Consider the following 21,630-nt stretch of genomic DNA (forward strand, 5'->3'; position numbering starts at 1 on the left):
CCAGAGGCCTGGACCAGCTGAGCAAGAGCTCTAGCATCTCATTAGCTGCTTTGTCCTGATGGAGCCGAGTGGTAGAGAAGGGAACAGGCGGGGGAAATGCCCACTGCTCTCGGGGTCACTGGAGCCCCAAGGCCACAGAGTCCTCAGAGGCCAGCGCGGCAAAGCGGAGTCCTCTGTGTTTCCTCCCCAGGATGTGTCCCGCCTCTGCCTGGATGAGGCCCCAGGAAGTGTGTTTGTAGTAGAAAATGAATAAAAACAGGATAGGTCTCGCATATAATCTTGTATCAATCATCGGAGGCTTAGCAGACCACACTGCAGTGCGGGGCTGGCAATCATCTGTGCTGCTCATGCCTTTAGTGGCCAGCAGGAACCCGGCTGAACTAGGGGGAGATGAGCCACTCTGCTCTGGCTCCCTGCTCCATGGGTGAGAGGCCAGGTGAGACATGTTCTCATGGTGACGGCAAAAGCACGCAGCGCCTCACCCCGACGCACACTCATGCGGCAAGTCATGCCAGGGAGTAGCTGCGGACACCCCGTTGTCCATGGCAAGGCGTGTGACTGAGGCCCCATGGGGGTAGAAAAGCCCTCTCTGTTGAGTAAGGAGAGCTGAAAAAACCATTGCTCTCTGTTTCATTAGTTTTTAGAGGTGGTTATGTCCACTTTTGGAGTTTCAAGATGGCAGCAGAAAAGGTAAAGTGTTGCTTTTTGTAGATGAGGGCACCAAGGCTCGGAGTGGTGCGGAGTCTCTCCCAAGGTTGTACAGGAAGGAGTTCATGGTGGAGCAGGGCAGGCAGCCCAGGGTTGATGCTTTTCCTCACGGCTCTGCCTGCTGCCTGCTCTGGAGTATTACGTCACGGTCTTCTGCCCTGGTACACACAGAACTTTGTCAGTGACGAAGACAAAATGAATAGTGTCCATCAACGGCCTCCATCCCGACTGGTACTGGTACCCAGCGGAAGTGCAACAGGTCAAGGTGACACAAGAAACTGTCCGTCTGACTTCCTCAATTGGCCCAACAACAGGTTGTGTGTCCCATGAGAGTACTTGTAGCCGTAGGATGGAGCCTCTGTTTCTAGGGTGTTCTCTAGGTAAAAATGGATTCGTGGGTAACACGAAGGAGCCCCTAGGAACCAAGAGACTCAGTAGCAGGGTTCCTTGTAGAGCATACATCACTGTTTGCCAGCTTCTCGCAGGGCACCTTGCTTGAAAGAGAGAAGGAATGAGCCCCAGTGCAACGGCAAGTGTGACGACAAGGTTGGTGCTGGCACCGAGACCCCCAGGCCGCGCCTGGAAAGACCGTGCCACCAGCAGCCCAGGGCACAGCCCTGAGGCAGCGTTACACACCTGCAGGGGAGGCTGAGGCTCGAGCACTTCCAGCTTTACACGTGTAGATCCTCACGCGTGCGCACTCAGTCCAGCAGGCGCTTCCGGGGCTCGAGAGGCTGAGCTGGGAAGTCTTTTTAAAGTTGGGGAGACTGAGGTTGGAGAGAGAGGTAGCCTGACTTGCCCAGGGTCCCAAGGGGAAGTGGGACTGGGACCAAAGGGTCCTGGGTGGTCTTCATGTCTTCCCCTCCAGAGTGTTGGTGAGCCTTGTGTGTCCAGTGTCACACAGCCCTGTCCTGGGGAGCTCATGACTTCTTTCCTGGAGACTGACTGACAGCCATCTCCGTTGTGGCTTCCAGTGGCCTGTCAAGGACTCCTCTCTCTCTCTCTCTCTCTCTCTCTCTCTCTCTCTCTCTCTCTCTCTCTCTCTCTCTCTCTCTCTCTCTCTCTCTGCCGTGTCACCTGCTCATCTGGTCTTGTCGCTCACCTCATCAACCCGGCCCCTCCAGCCACCCGCCACCCTTACTCACTGCTCCCACAGTCCCAGCACCCCTCACCATCAGTAGAGGCTCAGGCTGAGGGCCAGAGTCCCGGGTTCAACACGGAGCTGGTGGACGTGCCACTGTGGACAGATTGCTTACCCATGCCTTCCTTCCTCTTTGACAGAGTCGGTGGGACAATGGTGTTGGTGTGTTGAGAGTGTCCAGTGGCAAAGCAAGGGCTATTCTGTCATTAAAATCTCATCACCTCTGGCTTTGTCCGTTCCCCTCCAGGGCGTTTCCATTGCTCTGGGGTGGGGGACAGGGAAGCCTTTCGAGGAAGTAGGTATCAGAAGGACTGGGAAAGGCTGTATGGAGGAGCAGGGCCCTGCCGGTGACTTGGGGGCTGGACTGATGTCGTAAGGATTGGCCCTGGAGGAAGGCTGCTTGAAATGGGAACCGCCTGGGCAAAGGCTGAGGGTGCAGGCAGGTTTGGCAACTGGCAGGTGTTCCTGGAGCTGGGGAAGCACAGACTGAGGAGGCCACGGGAAACTAAGCCAAAGGCTTCGTGCTATCAAAGGTGGTGGGAGCTGGTCTTTAGCTGGTACCTACAGACACCCACCCATCACCAGACAGTCCTACGAGCTCTCTCACTGGCTCTAGCAGGACACCTACTTTTCAAGGTCCAAGGCAAATCCTGCTGAATAATTTTGTTTGCCGTTTTCCTGCACCTACAGTAACTCCTCCTGTCTTACTGTATTGGCTGAAAATTTCAGAATAATTTTCCTTGATAATAAATTTCCTTGTCACATTCCTGGCTTTGATAGGAAATCCTCCAAGTGTCTCAGCGATGAAATATAATATAATATTGACAATTTTAAATCAGTTTAAGATTGGAGTGTACTTTGATCTTATGTACTAACATGTAAGGAATGAATTTTAAATGGTATCCAGTGTCTTTTCCATCTTTCATACAGCCAGACAGTTTTTTAAAAAAATAACGATAGGAAGTTCAAACCAATATTTTGATGTTGAATCACCCTTTCATACCTGGGATAAAACTCTTTTGGTCATGGCATATCATTAACGCCCAGTGTTGCTCAATCAGCATGATAGAGGACATTTGTTGCCATTGCCGATAGTAGCAAGAGTGAAATAACTTGGTATCCTATGAATGAGTTATGATACTAGCCTTTAAGTGCTTGCATCACAATTAGTCCAAGATGGTGGAATGAATGAGGAAGACTCTCTTTGTTTATAGACTAGACCATTTAATAACATAAGAATATATCCCTTGATTATATACAATGAAATGAAATATAAAATAAATACTTACTCATGAAGCTAAGAGAACAAGGCTCTTATTTTTTAATAAAGATAGTGTTCTACTTCTCCAAAGACTATTAGGCTATTGGTATTTTCCAGCTACTCTTGTTATTATGGTAATTTATGTTTTCCTAGAAAATCAAACCTTTTGTTGAGAATTTCATATTTATAAGTATGCAGTTTGTATTCTTTATAAATATTATTTTTCTATTATCTTAGTTATCGTTGTTCATTCTTTATCTTCTTAAAATTGTAACATAATTTCTTTATTGATCCTTTGGGAATTTCACATCATGCACCCTAATTTCGCTTACCTCCCAATCCCTCCATATCTTCCCCTCACCCCTGTAGTGTCCCCCAAAAAAGAAAAATTTTAAATTCAAAACAAAGCAAAAAAAAAACCAAACAAACAACAAAACCCTTCGTTTTTCTGTCTTTCCTAACAGCTCTTCCCTAACAGCTCTTCATTCCTCCTGGTGGCATTGGGAGTGGTGTGGCACACAGTGTACCCTTGTGTCCTATCAACTTTGCTAGCAAATGTTCATTGCAGTGAGTCACTGGTCTGGGTCAAGGCCTCTGGCTTCTGGTACACCATCAACACTGGATCCTCACTGGAACTCCTCTGGGATATCCCTCACCATGGAGATCCTGTGGGTATCTTCCCACAGGACCCGTCGCTTCACAAGCTCCAGCAGGTCCTAGATGGGGTAGATGTTAGGGTGGGCCAACCCAAGGTGAGGGGGTGGAGTCAGCTCTCCTTCTCAGGTGAGGGGTGGAGTCAGCTCTCCTTCTCAGGTGAGGGGTGGAGTCAGCTCTCTTTCTCAGGTGAGGGGGTGGAGTCAGCTCTCCTTCTCAGGTGAGGGGGTGGAGTCAGCTCTCTTTCTCAGGTGAGGGGTGGAGTCAGCTCTCTTTCTCGGGTGAGGGGTGGAGTCAGCTCTCCTCAGGTGAGGGGGTGGAGTCAGCTCTCCTTCTCAGGTGAGGGGGTGGAGTCAGCTCTCTTTCTCAGGTGAGGAGTGGAGTCAGCTCTCCTTCTCAGGTGAGGGGTGGAGTCAGCTCTCCTTCTCAGGTGAGGGGTGGAGTCAGCTCTCCTTCTCAGGTGAGGGGTGGAGTCAGCTCTCCTCAGGTGAGGGGGTGGAGTCAGCTCTCTTTCTCAGGTGAGGAGTGGAGTCAGCTCTCCTTCTCAGGTGAGGGGTGGAGTCAGCTCTCCTTCTCAGGTGAGGGGTGGAGTCAGCTCTCCTTCTCAGGTGAGGGGTGGAGTCAGCTCTCCTCAGGTGAGGGGGTGGAGTCAGCTCTCTTTCTCAGGTGAGGGGTGGAGTCAGCTCTCTTTCTCAGGTGAGGAGTGGAGTCAGCTCTCTTTCTCAGGTGAGGGGGTGGAGTCAGCTCTCTTTCTCAGGTGAGGAGTGGAGTCAGCTCTCCTTCTCAGGTGAGGGGTGGAGTCAGCTCTCCTCAGGTGAGGGGGTGGAGTCAGCTCTCTTTCTCAGGTGAGGGGTGGAGTCAGCTCTCTTTCTCAGGTGAGGAGTGGAGTCAGCTCTCCTTCTCAGGTGAGGGGTGGAGTCAGCTCTCCTTCTCAGGTGAGGGGGTGGAGTCAGCTCCCTTTCTCAGGTGAGGGGTGGAGTCAGCTCTCCTATGCCCATGCTGTCAGGGTTGGTTCTCCATCACCCGTGTCGAGGTGTGGGACCGTCTCTCCTGTGAGGGTCAAGGACAGATCTCTTGCTGCAGTGTCCAGTGAGAGGCAGGACCAGCTTCCCCAGGGCCAGTGAAGGACGGGGCTGGCTCATCCTGACCCTCTGATTTCATCCCACATGGCTCCTATGACCGGTGAGATGACACGGGCCGCAGACATCAAGTCAGAACCCAGCTGCAGCTGGAACATGGGCCCAGGCAGGGCCCATTTATCTTGATAATCCCCTGGGATTAGTTTTAAATATTGACTTACGTTTGTCCGTTTTGCTGGTCTTTTCAGATAAGACGGGGCGTTTCAGGGTGGTCTGGCTATAGACGTCACTTCATTTTCAGATGCCAACTCTTGGCTGTGCTTACGGCTGTGTCTGCTCTTTGTTTCCCCTTTCGTGAATTGATTCCTTCCTCCTCCTTTCCCCAAGTTGCTTTATTGCTTTTTCATCTGGCCTCAGCCGAGCTCTTTGCCAAGGTTCTGATTTTCTGAACCTTTGCTTGAAGGATAAAGGTTTTAAGGTGTGTGTACCAGCAGCAAAAACTGTTGACTGAACAACCCATAGGGCAGGCACTCGTTGAAGAGTGAGCTGGTCCCAGGAGGCGGGTGCCCCGGGATGCAGGCCAAGCCCCGCTCAGAGTCTTTGAGTTTCAATGGGCACTCTGCCCTTCTCAGGGCCTGCTCGCCGTCTCAGGCTGCTGGGGCGTGCACGAACAGCTACACGAGGTGGGCTTCACCACGGCACCCTCCATCTCCCGAGAGACACGCTTGGCACCTCTCTTTTGTCTTAACCAAAATAAGCATGTTCACTATAAAAATCTATGTGGCCAACGTTCCTTCTGGAAGATGGAGCTAACAGGTAATGGTGGCCGTGTCTCAGCTTAGAGATGGGACTTCAGGAATCAAGGCAGGAGTACAGACAGCTCATAGCAAGGCACTGGAGTGGACAGGTTGGCTAGCCACGTAGACTTGACAAATCACATTTTCCTATAAGGAGGGAATAATACTGATAACCTCGGGTTGTTGAGGGCTGAGGTGTTAACCTTTACAAGACCCTTGGCAAGAACCTTGTGTTTTACAATTTCTTTAAAGCAAGTGTCCTTTTGCAGTTGTCATCCTTAGGTGGGAACCTGGGGTCAGGGACGGGGTAGGAGATGCTGCCCAAACTGGAGAGATGCTCCTACGACTGACAGAGATGCCCCACGACTGTCAGAGATGCCCCACAACTGACAGAGATGCCCCACGACTGACAGAGATGCCCCACGACTGACAGAGATACCCCATGCCAAGGCAGACCTTGACTTTGGCTGTCCCACAGACTGACTCCCGACGTCTCAGCCCGGTGCTGAGTATCTGACTGGTGCCCACTCTGCTTCCGGAGATATTGTCACAGCTCTTCGTCATCCCGTCCCTGGCCACTGACTCTGTGAAGAAGACTGGGGATCAGAAGGCCTTGGGCTGGGGTAGGCGCTAGGCTGAGGTGCCTGCTCAGTCACAGTCGGGCGGCCCCCAAGCCGTTGCTCCCCTTCCTCAACCAGGTCTCAGTTTTCCATCTGCAAAATGGCAGGAGCAGCTCCCAGAGCCCCCCTTGGGTCTCCTCTTGGACAGGAGGGGAGGAGACTGCAGGACTCCCGAGGCCATTGCTTCTCCAGCAGAATGACTTCTTTCTTTAGCCCTGTGCCCTTCTGGCCTTGGGGTATGAAGACGTTCAGACTTTGCAGAGAGGCACAGGAAGCCTAATAGGACAAATCTCCTCAGTCACCTCAGGTTCTGCAAGCTTGGTCATTTGGTTTGGCCTTGGGCTTCCTTGAGAGGATTGCCTAGGCGCAATTTGTGTCAAGGATGAAGGACTCCCAGAGTTAATGCTGGGGTGTTTGCTCAACTCCAGCATCTCATGTAAAGACTCTTGAGCCAGGGTGCCCAGCCCAAAGCCAGGAGGTGATGACCAGGGCAGGGAAGGGACTCCTTTGGGGCGGGGCTGTCTGGGGTTCTTAAAGTTCTGGACTGTGGAATGGGCAGCCTCTGGATGGTCACGGACTGTTGGCACTGGAAGGGCTGTGCAGTCTCAGGACAAGCTCCTGCTCTCATGCTACGTACGGACTTGGGTCTCTGAGGGACATCGGTCAGTGGTGGCACTCCTCCGGCCACCTGTTGGTTGTGCGGGGCTGAGAGTCCTTGCTGGCGTACTGCTGGCTTTCAGGAGGGACCTCTGCATGATCTGCGGTCACTCATCATCCCGCCCACGGGCACCTTCTCGCTCCCCACCCCCTCCCTACCCTTGTTGCCCACACCCTAGTTCCAAATCTACACCATTTCCCATCACTTCCCAGGGTGGCAGGCAGCGGCCGTGACCCTTCCTTTTAGGGTAAACTTGTCAATTCTCTCCCCAAGGACAGCGTTTTCCCTCAGGGTCCAGCAACCACAGAACATGGTACTTTCCCAAGGTCTGGCTTCCATGTTGAATCAGTGGTCTCCCTGTCATCTGTAACCTGCTGGAGGATTTGACGAGTCACAGGCCCTGTTCCTTCCTGAAGGGACACAGATAGGAACAGTTATTTTTTCCCTGCTTGTGGCTTTCTGCTACCTTGAGATTCCTTTCCACAAGCCTCTTCGATGTTTGGTTACCCCATGGATTTAACCATAAAATGCCTACTATGTCCCACAAGATACCTGCTCTGGTATATGGCACTATCTGATTTCTCAGAGATAGACCACAGTTCTAGCTTGGTCCTTGCCAAACAGAGCCAGGAGAGCTGGTGTGGAGTGTGTGTGTGTGTGTGTGTGTGTGTGTCTGTCTGTCTGTCTGTCTGTCTGTCTGTCTGTCTGTCTGTCTGTGGTGTGTGAGCATGTGTGACTGACATGGGGGGTAAGGCATGCTGGAGTTCAGCGTCCAGAAGTGACAAATGTGTAGGAATGTCCAGGGAGTTGTGGCCGAGCATCAGGCTGCAGAGATGCTCACCCTGTGATCTGTTGCTTTGATTCTTCAGGCCGCGACTTGGCAAGCACGACCCTCCCCGGGTACCCTCCGCACGTCCCCCCCGCTGGACAGGGCAGCTACTCGGCACCCACGCTGACAGGAATGGTGCCTGGTGAGTGTACACTGTCTGCATCTCCACAGCAGGCAGCAGATGGGGATGGTGTGGGAGGGCGCTCTCTGCCCCACAGCAGCGCAGGTGACTCCATGCTTCTGAGAAATCAGCCTGAATAAGTCAGCAGAGGTTGACTCAGCCTCTTCTGTAGCGGGATCTGCAGCGGGGCCAGACTAGCAGTGGCTGCACTGTGAGGACATCAGAGGGTGGGTCCTTGTCTGACACGTAAGAAGTCTCTGGGCAGACACCCTGGGTGCCAGAGCCCAGAGGGGTGCAGGGCCACGGGTGCAGGCCCAGTTAGTTGGGATGTCTCCCTAGCTCTCCCAACTTCTCCTTTGCTCCTCAATCTGTGTGACACGAATCACATAGACGTCCCCTCCCCCCAAGGCACTCTTGGTGACCTTATCCCTTGAGTGTGAGCACAGTGTGTTTTCAAGACACATAGGTTGTTGACTACTGACTTTGCCACTTGAACTCTACTGACCACCATTAAAAACTTACAACCTGTCCCTCCACCAGTGAAGTGTCAGTTTTGACACTGAGAACAGAGATCACCATTCCTTAAAGGGTGTCCTCTGTCTCTCTCTCCCCATCCATCCCATGGGCCAGGGTGAGTCCACAGAACCAAGGGCTCCTTCCTCCATGCTGGAGGCCCACTCAGATGGAGCCGAGCTCCTTCTGGCTCCACCTCAGGCTGTCCTCTTGAAGATGCCCTGATGGCCTGTTTGTGAACCCCTGATGGCGAGCCCTTGGTGAGGACTTGAATGAGCTTGAGTGTAAGGTATATAAGGCTTCACAGGTGTGTAGGGGGCGGGGATGCTTCGCATGCCAACAAGCGGAGCAGGTTAGGGCACAGGCAAGTGGGGTTTCCTGCACTGCACACCCTAGCAGAGAATATCAAGGAGCCCCAGAATTCAAAATTCCATTCTGGCCTAGTTGTGTTCACAGTGTATTGAACAAGGTAGGAGGATGAAGCATATTTCATTTAACGGTTTGTTAGCTTGATTTATGCCTTTTAAATATGAGACATATGGGAAATGGCCTCCGTGAAGACTTGTCCGGGGCCTTGCCAGCACCGGGGAGGCCTGCCAGGTTGCATTGCAAACACTTTGCCTTTCCCGCTGCGAGGATGGGCCAGTGGCAGATGCCAGGGGTACAGTGCAGGGCTAACAGGAGGTGGGGTGCACGCTGCCACCACCACACTCTGGGCTCCTCGTTTTCCAGCCTCTGGCAGCCGGGCTCAAGCGCGGCTTTTCGCCTTTATGTGGCGCTTCCGTATCAACAGGCAAACTTCTCTCCCCTGTGCTTATGCGAAACAACTCTGTCAGATGGGCTAACTCCGAGGGGTCACCCCATTTCTCTAAATGTCCGGGACCCAAAGAAGTTAGTGGACTTCATGGTGCTGCTAATAAGCTTGACCCTGGCAAATGGGCTCTCTAAGTCCCCAACCCTGGCTTTTCAGAAGAGCATTGCTGTAGTAACCCTGGGTCCTGGTCCCGATTAGACCTGGTGAAAGTGAGACCACCTTGATGGCCCTCCCAGAAAACCTTCCCTTCCCACAGAGAACAAGTTGAGAGAAGCAGCCCAACCTGTTGGTGTACCCAAACAAAGCAGCCCTTGGACCCTGACATTCGTCTGTCCCCGACTACAGGCCCCACATACAAATGGCTATGGGCCAGCAGAGGCCTCAGCAGGGCAGCGGTAGCTTCTCATCCATTGGGGATGGCAGCGAGAACCACAGGACCACACGACAGCACAGTCTCCTGTCTGTTGCAGTGGGAACGCAGGACTTCCAGGGCTCAGTCCTCCACCGCAGAGTGAAGGTGCCCAGAGCTGAGGGGAGGAAAGCAAGAGTTACGGTTGGGGGCCCTGACTCAGGGACCCCGACTTCTTCCTTCTGCACGTCTCTCCGCTGCTTGCTGACCCTCTCCTCTCCCTCCTCCTCACTGGCTCCGAGCTTTCTCCTTTCCTACACCCACAGCAATTAATGCCAGATCAAGACCACTTAATTCCTGCTCCTCAGCATCCTAGCCGCTGCCATGCCCTGATTCTACGTTGTCCTGGATGCCCTGTGTCCCCAGCACAGAGGGCCTTGCCTTTCAGCAGAGCAGTGGTCTAGCCTCCTCCCAGGCTCTGCCAAGGTCAGGCCCTCGCTCGCTATGTGGTCCTCTCTTCCAACCCTCCGCAGTCATCTTGTTCATTCTGTGTCCTTGGCTGGACCGCGCTCCACCTTGGCCTGTTGCGAACCAGCCTCACTCTCCGGGTCTGAGCACACACGTCGCCGCCCACAAGCTTCCAGGATGGTGCTGCCTGTGCCAGTGTTCTATGTTGCACCAGCTAAGTGGCGCACACTGCTCTCACTGGAATCTTCTTCGCATTGGGCACCATCAAAGCTCTAAGCAGGTCCTAGGTACTTTCCGTGAGTGTTGGCCAGGGTTCACAGGCAGGGCAAAGCAGATAAGCCTGTGTTTTAATTTCCTGCGACAAGCGGAAAATCCCAAATGCAGTGCTCATGATAACGGGAGCATTCTCTCTCATCTCTGTAACAAGTTTGAAGTCAGCATCACCAGGCCAAAATGCTGGTGCTGGGAAGTCCCACTCCCTGGGAAGCCCTGGGAAGGGTGTGACTGTGCCTCAACTCAACTTGCTGGAGCTGCGTCACCCCAGGGCCCAGTCTCTACATCACCCTCCTCTTCTCTCATATGAGGGCACCCCAGCATTCGGGGCCCATGTGGGCAATCCAGGTCATCCATAGCTCAACTTCCCAACTTCTCCACATCTGACAACTTGTCTTGGCACTCGCAGGTTTCATAGTAAGGACCCTCACTCCTCAGGTTCTAGGGACCAGCATGTGACTGCTCTGTGACTTGCTTGAGGGCTTTGCTCTCACACCTGGCCAGATTTCTGCTGTTCAACCTCTTAGGTTTCTAAGTCCTTGAGGTACTCACTGATGGGACCCAGTTATCACAGCCCTGGGCGGCCTGTTGGCATGTTCTGAGAAACAGTTGACATGACTCCGGGGAAGCTGTTATCTGGTTTCCCGGCTCTGAGGTGGCCACTCTGGGATGGATGGTTTCGCTATGTGAATCAGTCTCCCGTACTTGCTATGGGCCTGCACACACACACAAGAGGGACTGCCTCCAGGGTACACTCGGGCAGTTGATCTATGGGGTGTGAGAAAACAGGTCTAGCGTGTTCTGTGTTGAGTGGCAGCTTGTTGGCATGCCCTGCTTCCTGGCCATGCTGCTGCTGCGGGGCTGTCTGTCCCTCCTGCTCCAGGGCGTTCTCGTGTCGGCAGAGCACGGCACCCAGCTTCTCTGAGGAGTCTGTAATTCCCTCCCTGCAGCCCTCTGCAGAAAGCAAAGCCCGCATATTATATCAGCTTAGGGTGGAGATAGTTTCCTGATTTTATTTTCATCAAGTCTCAGCAAATGCCAAAAGTTTTGCACCAAGGATTCCATAGTGTCCTGATGGGTGAGTAAGTGCCAATGCCTGCCTGGAGATGTTTGTGCAACCTCACGGATGTTGACCTGGCATTTGGAACTCTTAAAAGCCCTGGGCTGCAGGGAGGGGAGTCTCCTGCCCTTTAGCTTCAGTGAGTCTGAAAACAAGATAAGCATCTTTGAGAATCCCTCAAGGGATCACAGACTCCCTCCCCAGCCCCTTGTGTTACTCCTACTTTGTAACTTTAGGCAAAAGTACTAGCAGGGCTGGCAGTGCTCTCATCTTCCCCAGGCTGCAGCAGATGCAGAAGCTGATAGACAGGAGGCCTTTCAGAGCAATGTGAACCAAGGAGCATGGCAGGTCCCTGTGGCCCTAGAGTCCCTGGGGTCCTATGGTCCCTGGAGTCCTGGGCAATAGTAGTCAAGGATTGGGAAAATTACTTCTAGAAGCCTTGCTGTTAAGCTGCACACTGACAGTTTTTGGTCTCTGAGGAGGTGATATGTGAGGACAAGGGACAGACGAGGAGTCTGGAGCAAGCTGCAAGCGTGGGGCAGGAGCCGCCTGTGAGGGGACTGCCCCACGACACCTGTCTGTTACCCTCCACAGAGACACCTCTCCAATAACCCCGGTCTATTAATTTCCTGTTGCACCTATAAAAATTACCATAACCCAGCGACCTAAAGCAATGGAGATGTTCTCTCCCAGTTCTTGAAGTCAGAAGCCCAGACAGTCTAATTGGGCTAATGTCACAGTGTTGAGTTCCTTCTGGGCACGCCGAGGGGAGAGCTGTTTTCTTCTGTTCTCTAACTTGCAGATGCTGCAAGCACCCTTTGGCTTTGGCTCCATTGTTTCGTACTGAAAGTGGGCAGTGTTGGGCCTTGTCACATGTGCTGCCACCTTCCTCTGTCTCCTGTCAGAAGGGGTCCTGCGCCGACCTCGGGTCTGTCACTCAAGCCAGGCTAATTCCTTTTTCTTTAGGACAGTTCCCCAGCAACCTTAATTCTCTCTATCACCTGCATTTCTCTCCGCTGTGGACTCTTACGTATTTACCGTCTCTGGGGATTAGGATGTCAGGAGAGGATGGATCTTTCTGTCTGTGGTGAGACTATCCTCGATCCTGCTTCTGCTCGACCCTGGTGGGATATGGCCAAGTGTAGCAGGGACTCCTGTGTGGTCTGCCAAGTTTTATTCATGGGAGTAGAATACACTCTACACAGGTGGTAAATATAGTTGAGACACTTTATTTCCATCCTGTGCAGAGACCCTTCCCATAATTAGGGCAGAACCCAGTAAAACTGGACAAGTTTAGAAAAGGCTCATAGAGGCTAGCCAGCAAAATCTTGGAGACTCCAGCACTGAAAGGAGGTTGAACCATTGCCCTCTGGGTGCTACTCTAGAGAAGGACTTTGCTCTTCATGTATGTGAGTGCATGCGTGCGTGCGGGTGTATGTGTGTGCGTGCGTGGGTGTCCACTTTCTCCTTGAGTTCTCATTGGGCCTTCTGCTGGAACTCTGGCTTGGTGTGGGCCCCAAAGCTCACACCTGTTGCTTTTTTCTGACTCTTTGCTGCCCTCTTGTGGTCTCCAGTCACTCTGCCATGCTAGGAATGAACAGAACCCAGACACAAACAGGAGGAAGCCACAGGTGGTCCGTTTTCTTGTCCACTATTGCTATTCACTTTGGGGCATTTCCTAAGAAACACTAAGTGTTGGTTCTGGGCCCAGTGTGGCATTTCAGAACCAGTTGCTGCCCGCAGGGAGCTCACAGTCTAACTTGGGAGAGAGATTTTTTTAAAAATCATCCCACGTACTGTGTTAAAAGTTATGGCATCCAGGAGATGACTCAGTCAGTAAAATACCTGTTGTGAGAGCATGAGGACTTGAGTTCAATCCTCTGGACTCACATAAAAAAATCCAGACATAGTGGCACATATTTGTCATTCCAGCTCTAGGGAGGCAGAGACAGAGGATCCCAGGGGCCTGCCGGCCAGCTTGCTTATTTGAGTGAGCTCTAATCAGCAGGAGACAGTCAAGACAATGCCTCCTGAGGAGTGACCCTGAAGTTGTGCTATGTCCTCCACATGCATCCACAGGAATGTGCAACCTTAGATAGATAGATAGATAGATAGATAGATAGATAGATAGATAGATGAAAGATAGATAGATAGATAAATAGATAGATAGGTAGATAGATAGGTAGATAGGTGGGTAGGTAGATGATACACAGATGAGAGATAAACTCCAGGAATGTACACAGTGCTCAGGGAAGGGATTGTTGAGTTGACTGGGACAATGGAACAGAGTAGTGGCAGTCAGGGGAGCTGTCACAGAGATCATTTGAGCAAAGCTTGAAGACTGGATTTGCCAGTCAGAAATGCCAATACTGGGTTAGGGACCAGTACTGTCAGCTAATAGTCCCAGAGGGACCAGAAAGCATGAGCACCTGGGAGGATCTAGGCTTAATCTTTGGGGAGAAGAAGAGAAGAGCAGGAGATGCAGGCTGGGCCTGATGGGAAGGCATCTGCTGGCACCTTTGTCACCCCTTGAGCGTCAGGGTGTGAGGCAGTGCCCTGCTGCACGTGTCTGGAATGCACTTAGGACCTGTGGCTTCTGTGTCCTCCCAACTAGCTCAATCCTGTGTGGCTAAATCCACTGAGGAGAAATTGGCAGCCCTCGCAGTCTTTCTGAGGTCTTACTACGGTTGGGGGGAAAGGCGCTACAAAAAGGTCCCTTGGGACTGAGAGCCCTGCCTGAGCTGAGGAGACCTGGGTTCTGATTCCAGTGTCCAGACTGTCAGACACTCCTAAAACGGGGGCCAGTGGGTGGGGAAACAGGACTGAACGCACCCGGAGGAGTTTCCTAGTCTTGCTACTCTAGGGCAGTCCACGCCAATATCACCTGGCCAGCCTAGGGAGCTCTGGAGTCTCAACATCTCTACTCTAGATGGGCATTAAATGCTTCCGAGTTCTCTTCATATTTGGGGCTATAGAGTGATAGAGCCCCACCCCCACCCCCGGATGCAGGTGTGACTCGGGAAGGACCTCCAGGGATTGCTGAAGTAAGGAGGCCAAGGGCTGTAGATCTTACTCAGACCTTCCTTGTTTCCACTGGAAAGGTCCCCAAAGCTGCTTTGTAGGCCATGGCTACCTCTCAGGACTGCCAAACCTAAAACGGGAGCCCCAAAGCTTGGGAATCTGGGACCTCAGGACACACTAACAGCCTCTACTCCATCGTCACAAGTCCCTTTCGGAAGCATCAAGGCAGGGAGGCAGCACACCCCAGGCTGCAGCAGGTCTGCTCACGCACGTCAGTCAGAAAAAAGTTTAGAAAGGTGGTTCAGCCCAGGTATCCCTGGTCTGCCAGGAAGGGGAACACTTGCCCACACTAGGGGAACGTGGGGCTGGTAGATGAGGAAACCCTGTCATGGGTGCTTCTCTGGATCACAGTGTCTCCCAGGTCTCTGGCTCCTCTGATGATGGTGGTTGACCCAAGGTTCCAGTCACATGGTATATGAAGCCGCGTTGACACTCTGGCCAAGTTTTCACCAAAGGTCTTTGTCTTCTTACTTTTCTATTTCCATAACGAGACACCATGACCAAGGCAGCTTTTAAAACGAAAGCATTTAATTGGAGGCTTACAGTTTTTGAGGGTTAGCCCCTTTATCAAGGCGGGGAACGTAGTGGCAGCAGCACTTGGGCGTGACTCTTGAGAAGTGGCTGAGCGCTCACATCTAATCCACAGATCTCAGGCAGATAGAGGGGAGGGGCTGCTATTTTGAAACCTCAAGGTCACCTCCAGTGGCACACCTCCTTCTGTGGGCCACACCTCCAGATCCTTCCCACTAACTGGGGATCAAGTGTTCAAATATAAGAGCCCATGAGAGTCATTCCGGTTCAAACCACCACAGACCCTCTACTGGTGGGATCCCTTGAAAACAGTACAGTCCCTCGACCGTAGTGGCCTTGTAGATAAAAAGGCTATAGTCAGCCTTAGAAGGAATGAAGGTGTTTGTGGGAGTCCTGCACACTGGATACATAAGGAGCCGGTTGAGCCTGATGTCTTCAAGGCCCTCCCCTGCTGAGAGGCTGGAGCGCTTGGCTGGTACAGAGAGGAGCATGGAGGCACATGGAGCTCTAAGGAGGATGGATGGTCTCCCTGGGCTTGGGTTGGGCCATCAGCTTCTAGGTCCTGATGATCAAGGCAGATCCTGATGAAAGAGATCAGACATGAATCCGGTACTGAGGAAGGATTACGCTCCCTAAATCCCGGCCCACAGTCAGTATGGAGCAGATTGACCCCAGGCCAAGAGGACCCATGCAGTTTTCTCTGGTTACCGACCCGTCTTTCCTGGAGCAAGTAAGGAAGAACAGAACCAGGCCTGGCTTGGCAGGGGTGGGTGGGGTAGCAGTCATAGGAGAAGCCGGGTCAGCAGTACCCCACCACCCTAGCCCAGGGCTGCTCATGCTGGAGGGCTCACACCAGCTTTGCCCACACCAGTGATCTGACCCCTTAAGGCTGAGGACCCCCACTCACTCCTGGGTCTCAACCCCTGCCAGATTGGAGATCCTGCAGGTCGCCCACCCTGGACGTCCTGCAAGACTGTCAAGAGGGGTGCGGGAACCCAGACAGGACTTTTCAGGACTTTACGACAGTCTGATGCCTGAGGGGGAAACGTACTTTGCCTTTAAAATTCAAAAAGGAAACTGGCAAGCTAGCATTAATAAATGTTATGTGAAGTGTCTGCATATTGCAACATTAACTTTTATTAACTATTACATTTAATGCTCATAAAAATTTCATCACACTTGAAAACAATTTTAGGTTAGATTGTCTCACTCTGTAAAAGTTCTCAAGTACACACCATGGTTGCTAAGAAATCACAGCTAATAATCACATTGCTCATGGTCAAGTGATTTCAAAAGCAAGAATATCCCGGATATAAGCTTTTTGTAATTTTAGAGCAGAAAGTAATAATGTGCGTAGTTATTGTGCTGTAGGATAGAAGGGGTCTTCACAGGATAGTACTTAGGTGCCCAGGGAGAAGGAGCTTGGGCCAAACCTGATTTTCTGTTGAACCCCATTAGGCAAGGCCTTCAGATGATGAGATGTCAGCAGCCTTAAATTCCTTCAGTTTATCGATCATCTACATAGGAGCCTAAGGACACCTTGTCGGGCAAGTCATTTAGGGCCCAGAGAGGAACAAGTGTGGTGTCACATAAGCTATGGGATGCCAGGCTCAGAGGGTGGGCACGTGCTTTTACAAAGGGTAGTGTAAAGATGGGGATAAAGCCTTCAGAGGTATCTGCGCCACTGTCCCTACACATGGGAGGGACCTAGCAAGACAGTTCTCACCTGGAGAAATGTGCTGGGGGGGGCGGGGCTGGGGAGAAATTAGCAAGGGAAGGGGCTAGACCATGATGGTACACAGAAGATAGGCCTGAGCCATGCGCTGTCCTGTGTGCACTGGGCCCTTCCGAACCAGCTCTGGCCTGTGGCTCGCCTCTTTGGCTTGCTGAAATCCCCAACCCCCTGTTTCCAAGACCTTGTTGTCGTCTGTCAGTCCTCGGCTAGAACAACCACCGCTCTATCTCACGGCTCCTAAGACACTTGTCTCCAGAGCCCAGAGCCGCAGAAGCAGTGGGAAGGCTCCTCCGCCTTTTGGCTAAGATCAAGTGTGGAAGCAATCAGAGTCGGTAAGGTGAGGTCTCTGCCCTCCAAGGGAAGAGCGTCCTCAAAGGTTAGCAAATCTCCACCCCCAGCCTTCACGGTGCTGACCATCCAGAGAGGTGACACACACTTGTTACCCAAGTTGCCACTGAGAGCCCCTTGTGAGAGCAGAACGTTCCCCCTAGTTCATAAGCAAGTCAAGAGCTCTGACGTACCTCGCTTGGACTCACGCTATAGGCAACCTGGGAGCAACCAAGCGAGTGAGGTTTAAAACTCCTACCTCAAGTTCATCAACCCTGATGCCCCTGGAGACTAAGAGGGTGTGGAGCCTATTTGATAGGCACTGGACCCAGGAGGAGAGTAAGACTTTCCTGGTGCTCCCCTGAGACGCCAGACAGCCTTCCTGACCCACAGTTCCCTCCGGGCCAGTTGAAGCCCTTCCTCCTGGGACGCTAGGGAACTGCACTTCAGATTCTGGGATATTCCTTTCTCCCTCCCTATCCACCTGCCAATGTGCTGCGTCTGCCCTAGGCCAACCAACGTTTACTCTTTGGAGATACCTATTTGTTGTTAAGGGCCTCAATTCTCCTGTGTGCACCCTAGGGCCTTGCCCATCGTTAGCTCAGCCCCAGGTCACCAACCACGATCTGCCTTCTTGGAGCTGTTGGGACTATGTGCCCCTGTCTCCTGATTGCTTCTGGGGTTAGACCCAGCCTGGAGCTACCCTTGGAGGAGGGACTGTGCCCAGTGCCAACACACAGTAGACGTCTGAGAGACGTGTGAGAACTTAAATCCTGTGCTCACTGCTTCCTCACATGACTGGCCTGAGTAGAGTCCAGGCGCAGGGTCCAGGGCGTAATTAAACAGGGCTTGTGCTCCACTTCCAGTATGTGCTCTGGCTGTTGTCGGAAGACACTGAGACAATGGCCCTTGTTACCCTCTGTTTGAGCTATTTATTTTTTCACTTTTCCCTCCTTCCCCTCCCGGGGGACTCGCCTCTGCCCTCATCCCTCATGTTTCCCCTTTCACTTGACTGTCACTCTCATTGTCCTCCTGGGGCCTGGAAGGCAGGGTGACAGGCAAGAGGAGCCCAGCCAGGCCGGGGAGGCTGGAAATATAGTCATTAATGGGAGCTGGGGAGCCCAGATGTCCTCCCCGAATGCGGGTAATTTGTTTTTAATGAAAAACCACGCGGTGACCCTGAACAAATGAATTTTCTTTATAAGGAGTCTATGTGCAAAGGCACAATAAAGGACGTGAGGGCGACTTAAAGCCAGGCTGGGAAGGAAGGAAGGACGGAAGGAAGGAGCGAGGGTGGGGAGAAGTGTGTGAGGGAAATGAAAGGTTTTTTACTGGCAACTGTCGTCTTTTGTCTAAAGAACATCCCGGCTCAGACATGCTTTGGGGGACTGCCCTGCCTGAGCAGTTGGGACCATCTTGACACATTTGTCAGCCAAGTACTATGAACATGGCCTGCCATTTGCACAGAGCTTCATAGTTTCCAGACGGCCCGGCATGGTTGTTGGCCCCAGTATACAGAGATGAAGACTGCAGTTTGACTCTTGGACACTCCCTATTCATGTCTAGAAGTGGCTTTCTCTGTGGGGCATCGGAGAAGTCCTGTGGCCTGAGCTGATCTGGGACAAGTGAAAATGTCATGTCTATACCGAGGGGCCCGGACCACACTAAATGCGCTGGGACTTGGGGAACGTCCCGCTTTTTCAAGAGCACGATAGGTAAGGATTCATGCAGAGACAACACCCAGGAATAAGACTGGGGCGGGGGTATGGGGGACTGAAAATAACTGATTGACAGAAAAATTCTGTGTCTGACTTTCACTGGTCAGGAGCCTTCCACCGCCCAGGCTCTTTTATGAGGGTTAGAGCAGGTCTTGGTGGGAGGGGCAGCCATGTGGGCACCGTCTCAAGAGAGGCTGCAGCTAGACGCCCCGCCCACGGTAGGCAAGTCCACCCTGTTAGAGAAATATGACAGGTGGTTGAAGCAGGCCTGGGTTGGGGCGTGCAGATGGGGTCCATGTTGACACATACCTCTCAGGTCCAGAGAGGCCTTCATGCAGTCTACAGGAACTTTACCCTCCATCATGGAGAGAGGCCATGAAGAGAGGCTGTGGGCAGAGTCACAGGGAAGGCGGAAGAAAGAGGCAGCCGGCTTTCATGTCTCCATCACCTCAGTCCTTCCCTGGAGCAAGGAAAGGAAGCATCCTGCCTCCCACCCTCACACAGACTTGGCGTTTCCAGAAAGGTCCCAGGCACCACAGCTTCTAAGTGCTTTAAAAACCCTTGTGCCACTCACCCTCATTATGCTCCTGCTGGTGCCTGGGCAGCTCTGAGAGCCCTTCCTGCTCTGACCCAGTGTATATAGATAATGCCCCCTGGCCCAGGCCAGCAGAGTAGAGCCTGGAACCTGGGGCATTTTTGTGTGTGTGTGTGTGTGTGTCTGTGTGTATATGTGTGTGTGTCTGTGTGTGGGTGTGTATGTGTGTGTCTGTGTGTGAGTGAGTGTGTGCCCGTGAGTGTGTGTTTATGTGTGTGTCTGTGAGTATGTATGTGCGTGTGTGTGTGTGTGTGTGTGTGTGTGTGTGTGTGTGTGTGTGTGTGTGTGTAGAGGGAGTTCTGCTCCTTCCAGCTCAGCTTTTCACTCTAGACAGGTAGCTGGACAAAATGCAATGATATGTTCTTCCTCTGGGTTCAGCCCCTCTGGAAATGGTAACCCAACCAGAAAATCAGGTAAACAGAAAACTCAGACGACGACCCGTGGCCTGCAGTCACTAAGTCTCCACTCTGGGTTAGGCCTTGGCTGAGTCCTTGCTTCCCCAGAAGCCAGAAGCAGACCTTCCTCAGAGCAGGCTTCCTGGAATTGAGGGTTTATTCTTCACCAGCCTCCCAAGTGGATTTCAGCCACGCCAGACTGGCCGGAAATCCCCATCACAGAATAAGGGTGCTGCCAACATTCCTTGTGGTGCTGAACACACAACCACCCCGCCCTTGTGAGGCTCCTAGAGTGACCACACCCCTCCCCACTGCAGCGGGAACTGGGATCATCCCAGAAGAGTGTGCCTGTCTGAATGCATCCCAGAATGCACTTCCAACCAAAACGATCACTAGAAGCATGGGCAAGTTGCTGTTTCTACAATGGACAATTGCAAGCACCAGGCAAGATTGCCAGTTGGCAAGTAAATTCCGGAAACGGCTTGGCTTCATCACACTGCCACTGAGCCAGCTGGGTGGGGTCCCCATTTGTGAGCTAGCCTCTGGCTGTCTTCCCTCACTTACACTCATTCATTCCCTCATTCATTCATCAGGTAATCACAGGCTCTTCCACGTTGCTGAGCCTGGTTCACAATGGGCACAGACATGACCATGTGACTATGAAGCCCCAAGCACTTCTGTGAGGAGTGGCCCTGTTCCGTGCTCAGGATGGAAGAAAGCCAGCTTGAACATGGTGTTTGGGAGTGGTTTTGCTGGAATGATAGGCCCAGGAGGCAAAGAGGATACAAAGAGGGGGAGGTCTGAGGGGCACAACAGCTGGAGGCTGGCCAGCCTACAGGGACGCACGCCTGACTGGTGTCCAGCTCCAGCCCCATTCATGATGGACCTCTCTGGGAGGGCTCGGAGGGAAGGCTGGTGCCTGCAAATCTCAGTCCTGAAGCAGGAGCTGACCCGCGTGTACAAACGGGGCTCGGTATTTAGGAGCAGGGAGGAGCAAGGGAGGTACCCTGAATGGCTGCCTGCTTTGGAAATTTCTATGCATTTGTAATAACAAAATTACCATAATTTGCTCGTTAACGCAGCTAGATCAGTCAAGCATTGTTCCTTCGCAGGCGGGCTGGGAGGTGTGCGCCTCTCTGCACACTCCACACACCCCAGCCAGCCCGCCAGCCCGTTGGAGCACTGGAAATTAGCATGCAAATGGTCCTAATTCGGTGGGCGAGCTGTCAGGCAGGCCTCTCCGGCCTCGTCTATGTGAAGGCCCTGACAGCCCAGCTCCAGAGCCGGCCCACCCTCCTTGCTCCAGCCAGGAGGAGCTCTGAGGGGCACCTCCAGACTGACAGCTTGGCGGCCTCCCTCCCTCTGCTAGCGCCATCAGGCCTGGCGGCAGACTCCCTAGGGAGCAAGCAGGGCCTGCCACCATGCCGGCCCCGAGGCAGACTAGCGGGTGGGCTGCAGGGGAGGCTGACCGTGCTCAGGTCCACCTGCCTGGCTGGCTTGGACATATGGAGCAGTGTGAGAATGGAGAGGTGTCCCCTGACTCGGGGTCCAGTCCTAGCCGATGGGCTCCAAGTGATCCCATGGGGCCTGGGAGTACCCCCTCTATCTGCACATGTGAAGGAAGGTGGCTCAACTCCTGATTCCAGGATTCCTGGGCTCTGAGGGAGTTAGTTCTGCTTCTATACAGACTTGCGGTCGACACCTTCTCAGTGGCGCCGTCTTTTTGTTCTTGTGAGGAGGTAGAGGCAGCGGGATTAGCTGAGATGTCCCATGCATTGCCCCTGTGTTGACTCCTGCCACCCTGGCCTTCCACTGTCCATCTTGAGGCCAGGTGGGTGCTACCCCATTTCATGGAGGATAGAGCTGGGGCATGCTTCCCCTTGTGACTTCAAGTGCTAGGATA

At 52.8% G+C, this 21,630-nt stretch overlaps 1 protein-coding gene across 3 annotated transcripts in view; it reads left to right on the top strand.

Annotated features, from left to right (window-relative positions):
• The window catches only part of Pax5 (paired box 5), a 184,965-nt gene that overhangs the window by 134,266 nt on the left and 29,069 nt on the right, over nt 1-21,630 (top strand). For all 3 annotated transcript variants that reach the window (XM_021232295.2, XM_021232297.2, XM_005078758.3), the window contains one exon: nt 7,788-7,889. In XM_021232295.2, coding sequence (XP_021087954.1) covers nt 7,788-7,889 — 102 coding nt within the window. The remainder of the gene's footprint in view (nt 1-7,787; nt 7,890-21,630) is intronic.

Source organism: Mesocricetus auratus, unplaced genomic scaffold (genome assembly GCF_017639785.1).
Source record: "Mesocricetus auratus isolate SY011 unplaced genomic scaffold, BCM_Maur_2.0 Super-Scaffold_6730, whole genome shotgun sequence".
NCBI lineage: Eukaryota > Metazoa > Chordata > Mammalia > Rodentia > Cricetidae > Mesocricetus > Mesocricetus auratus.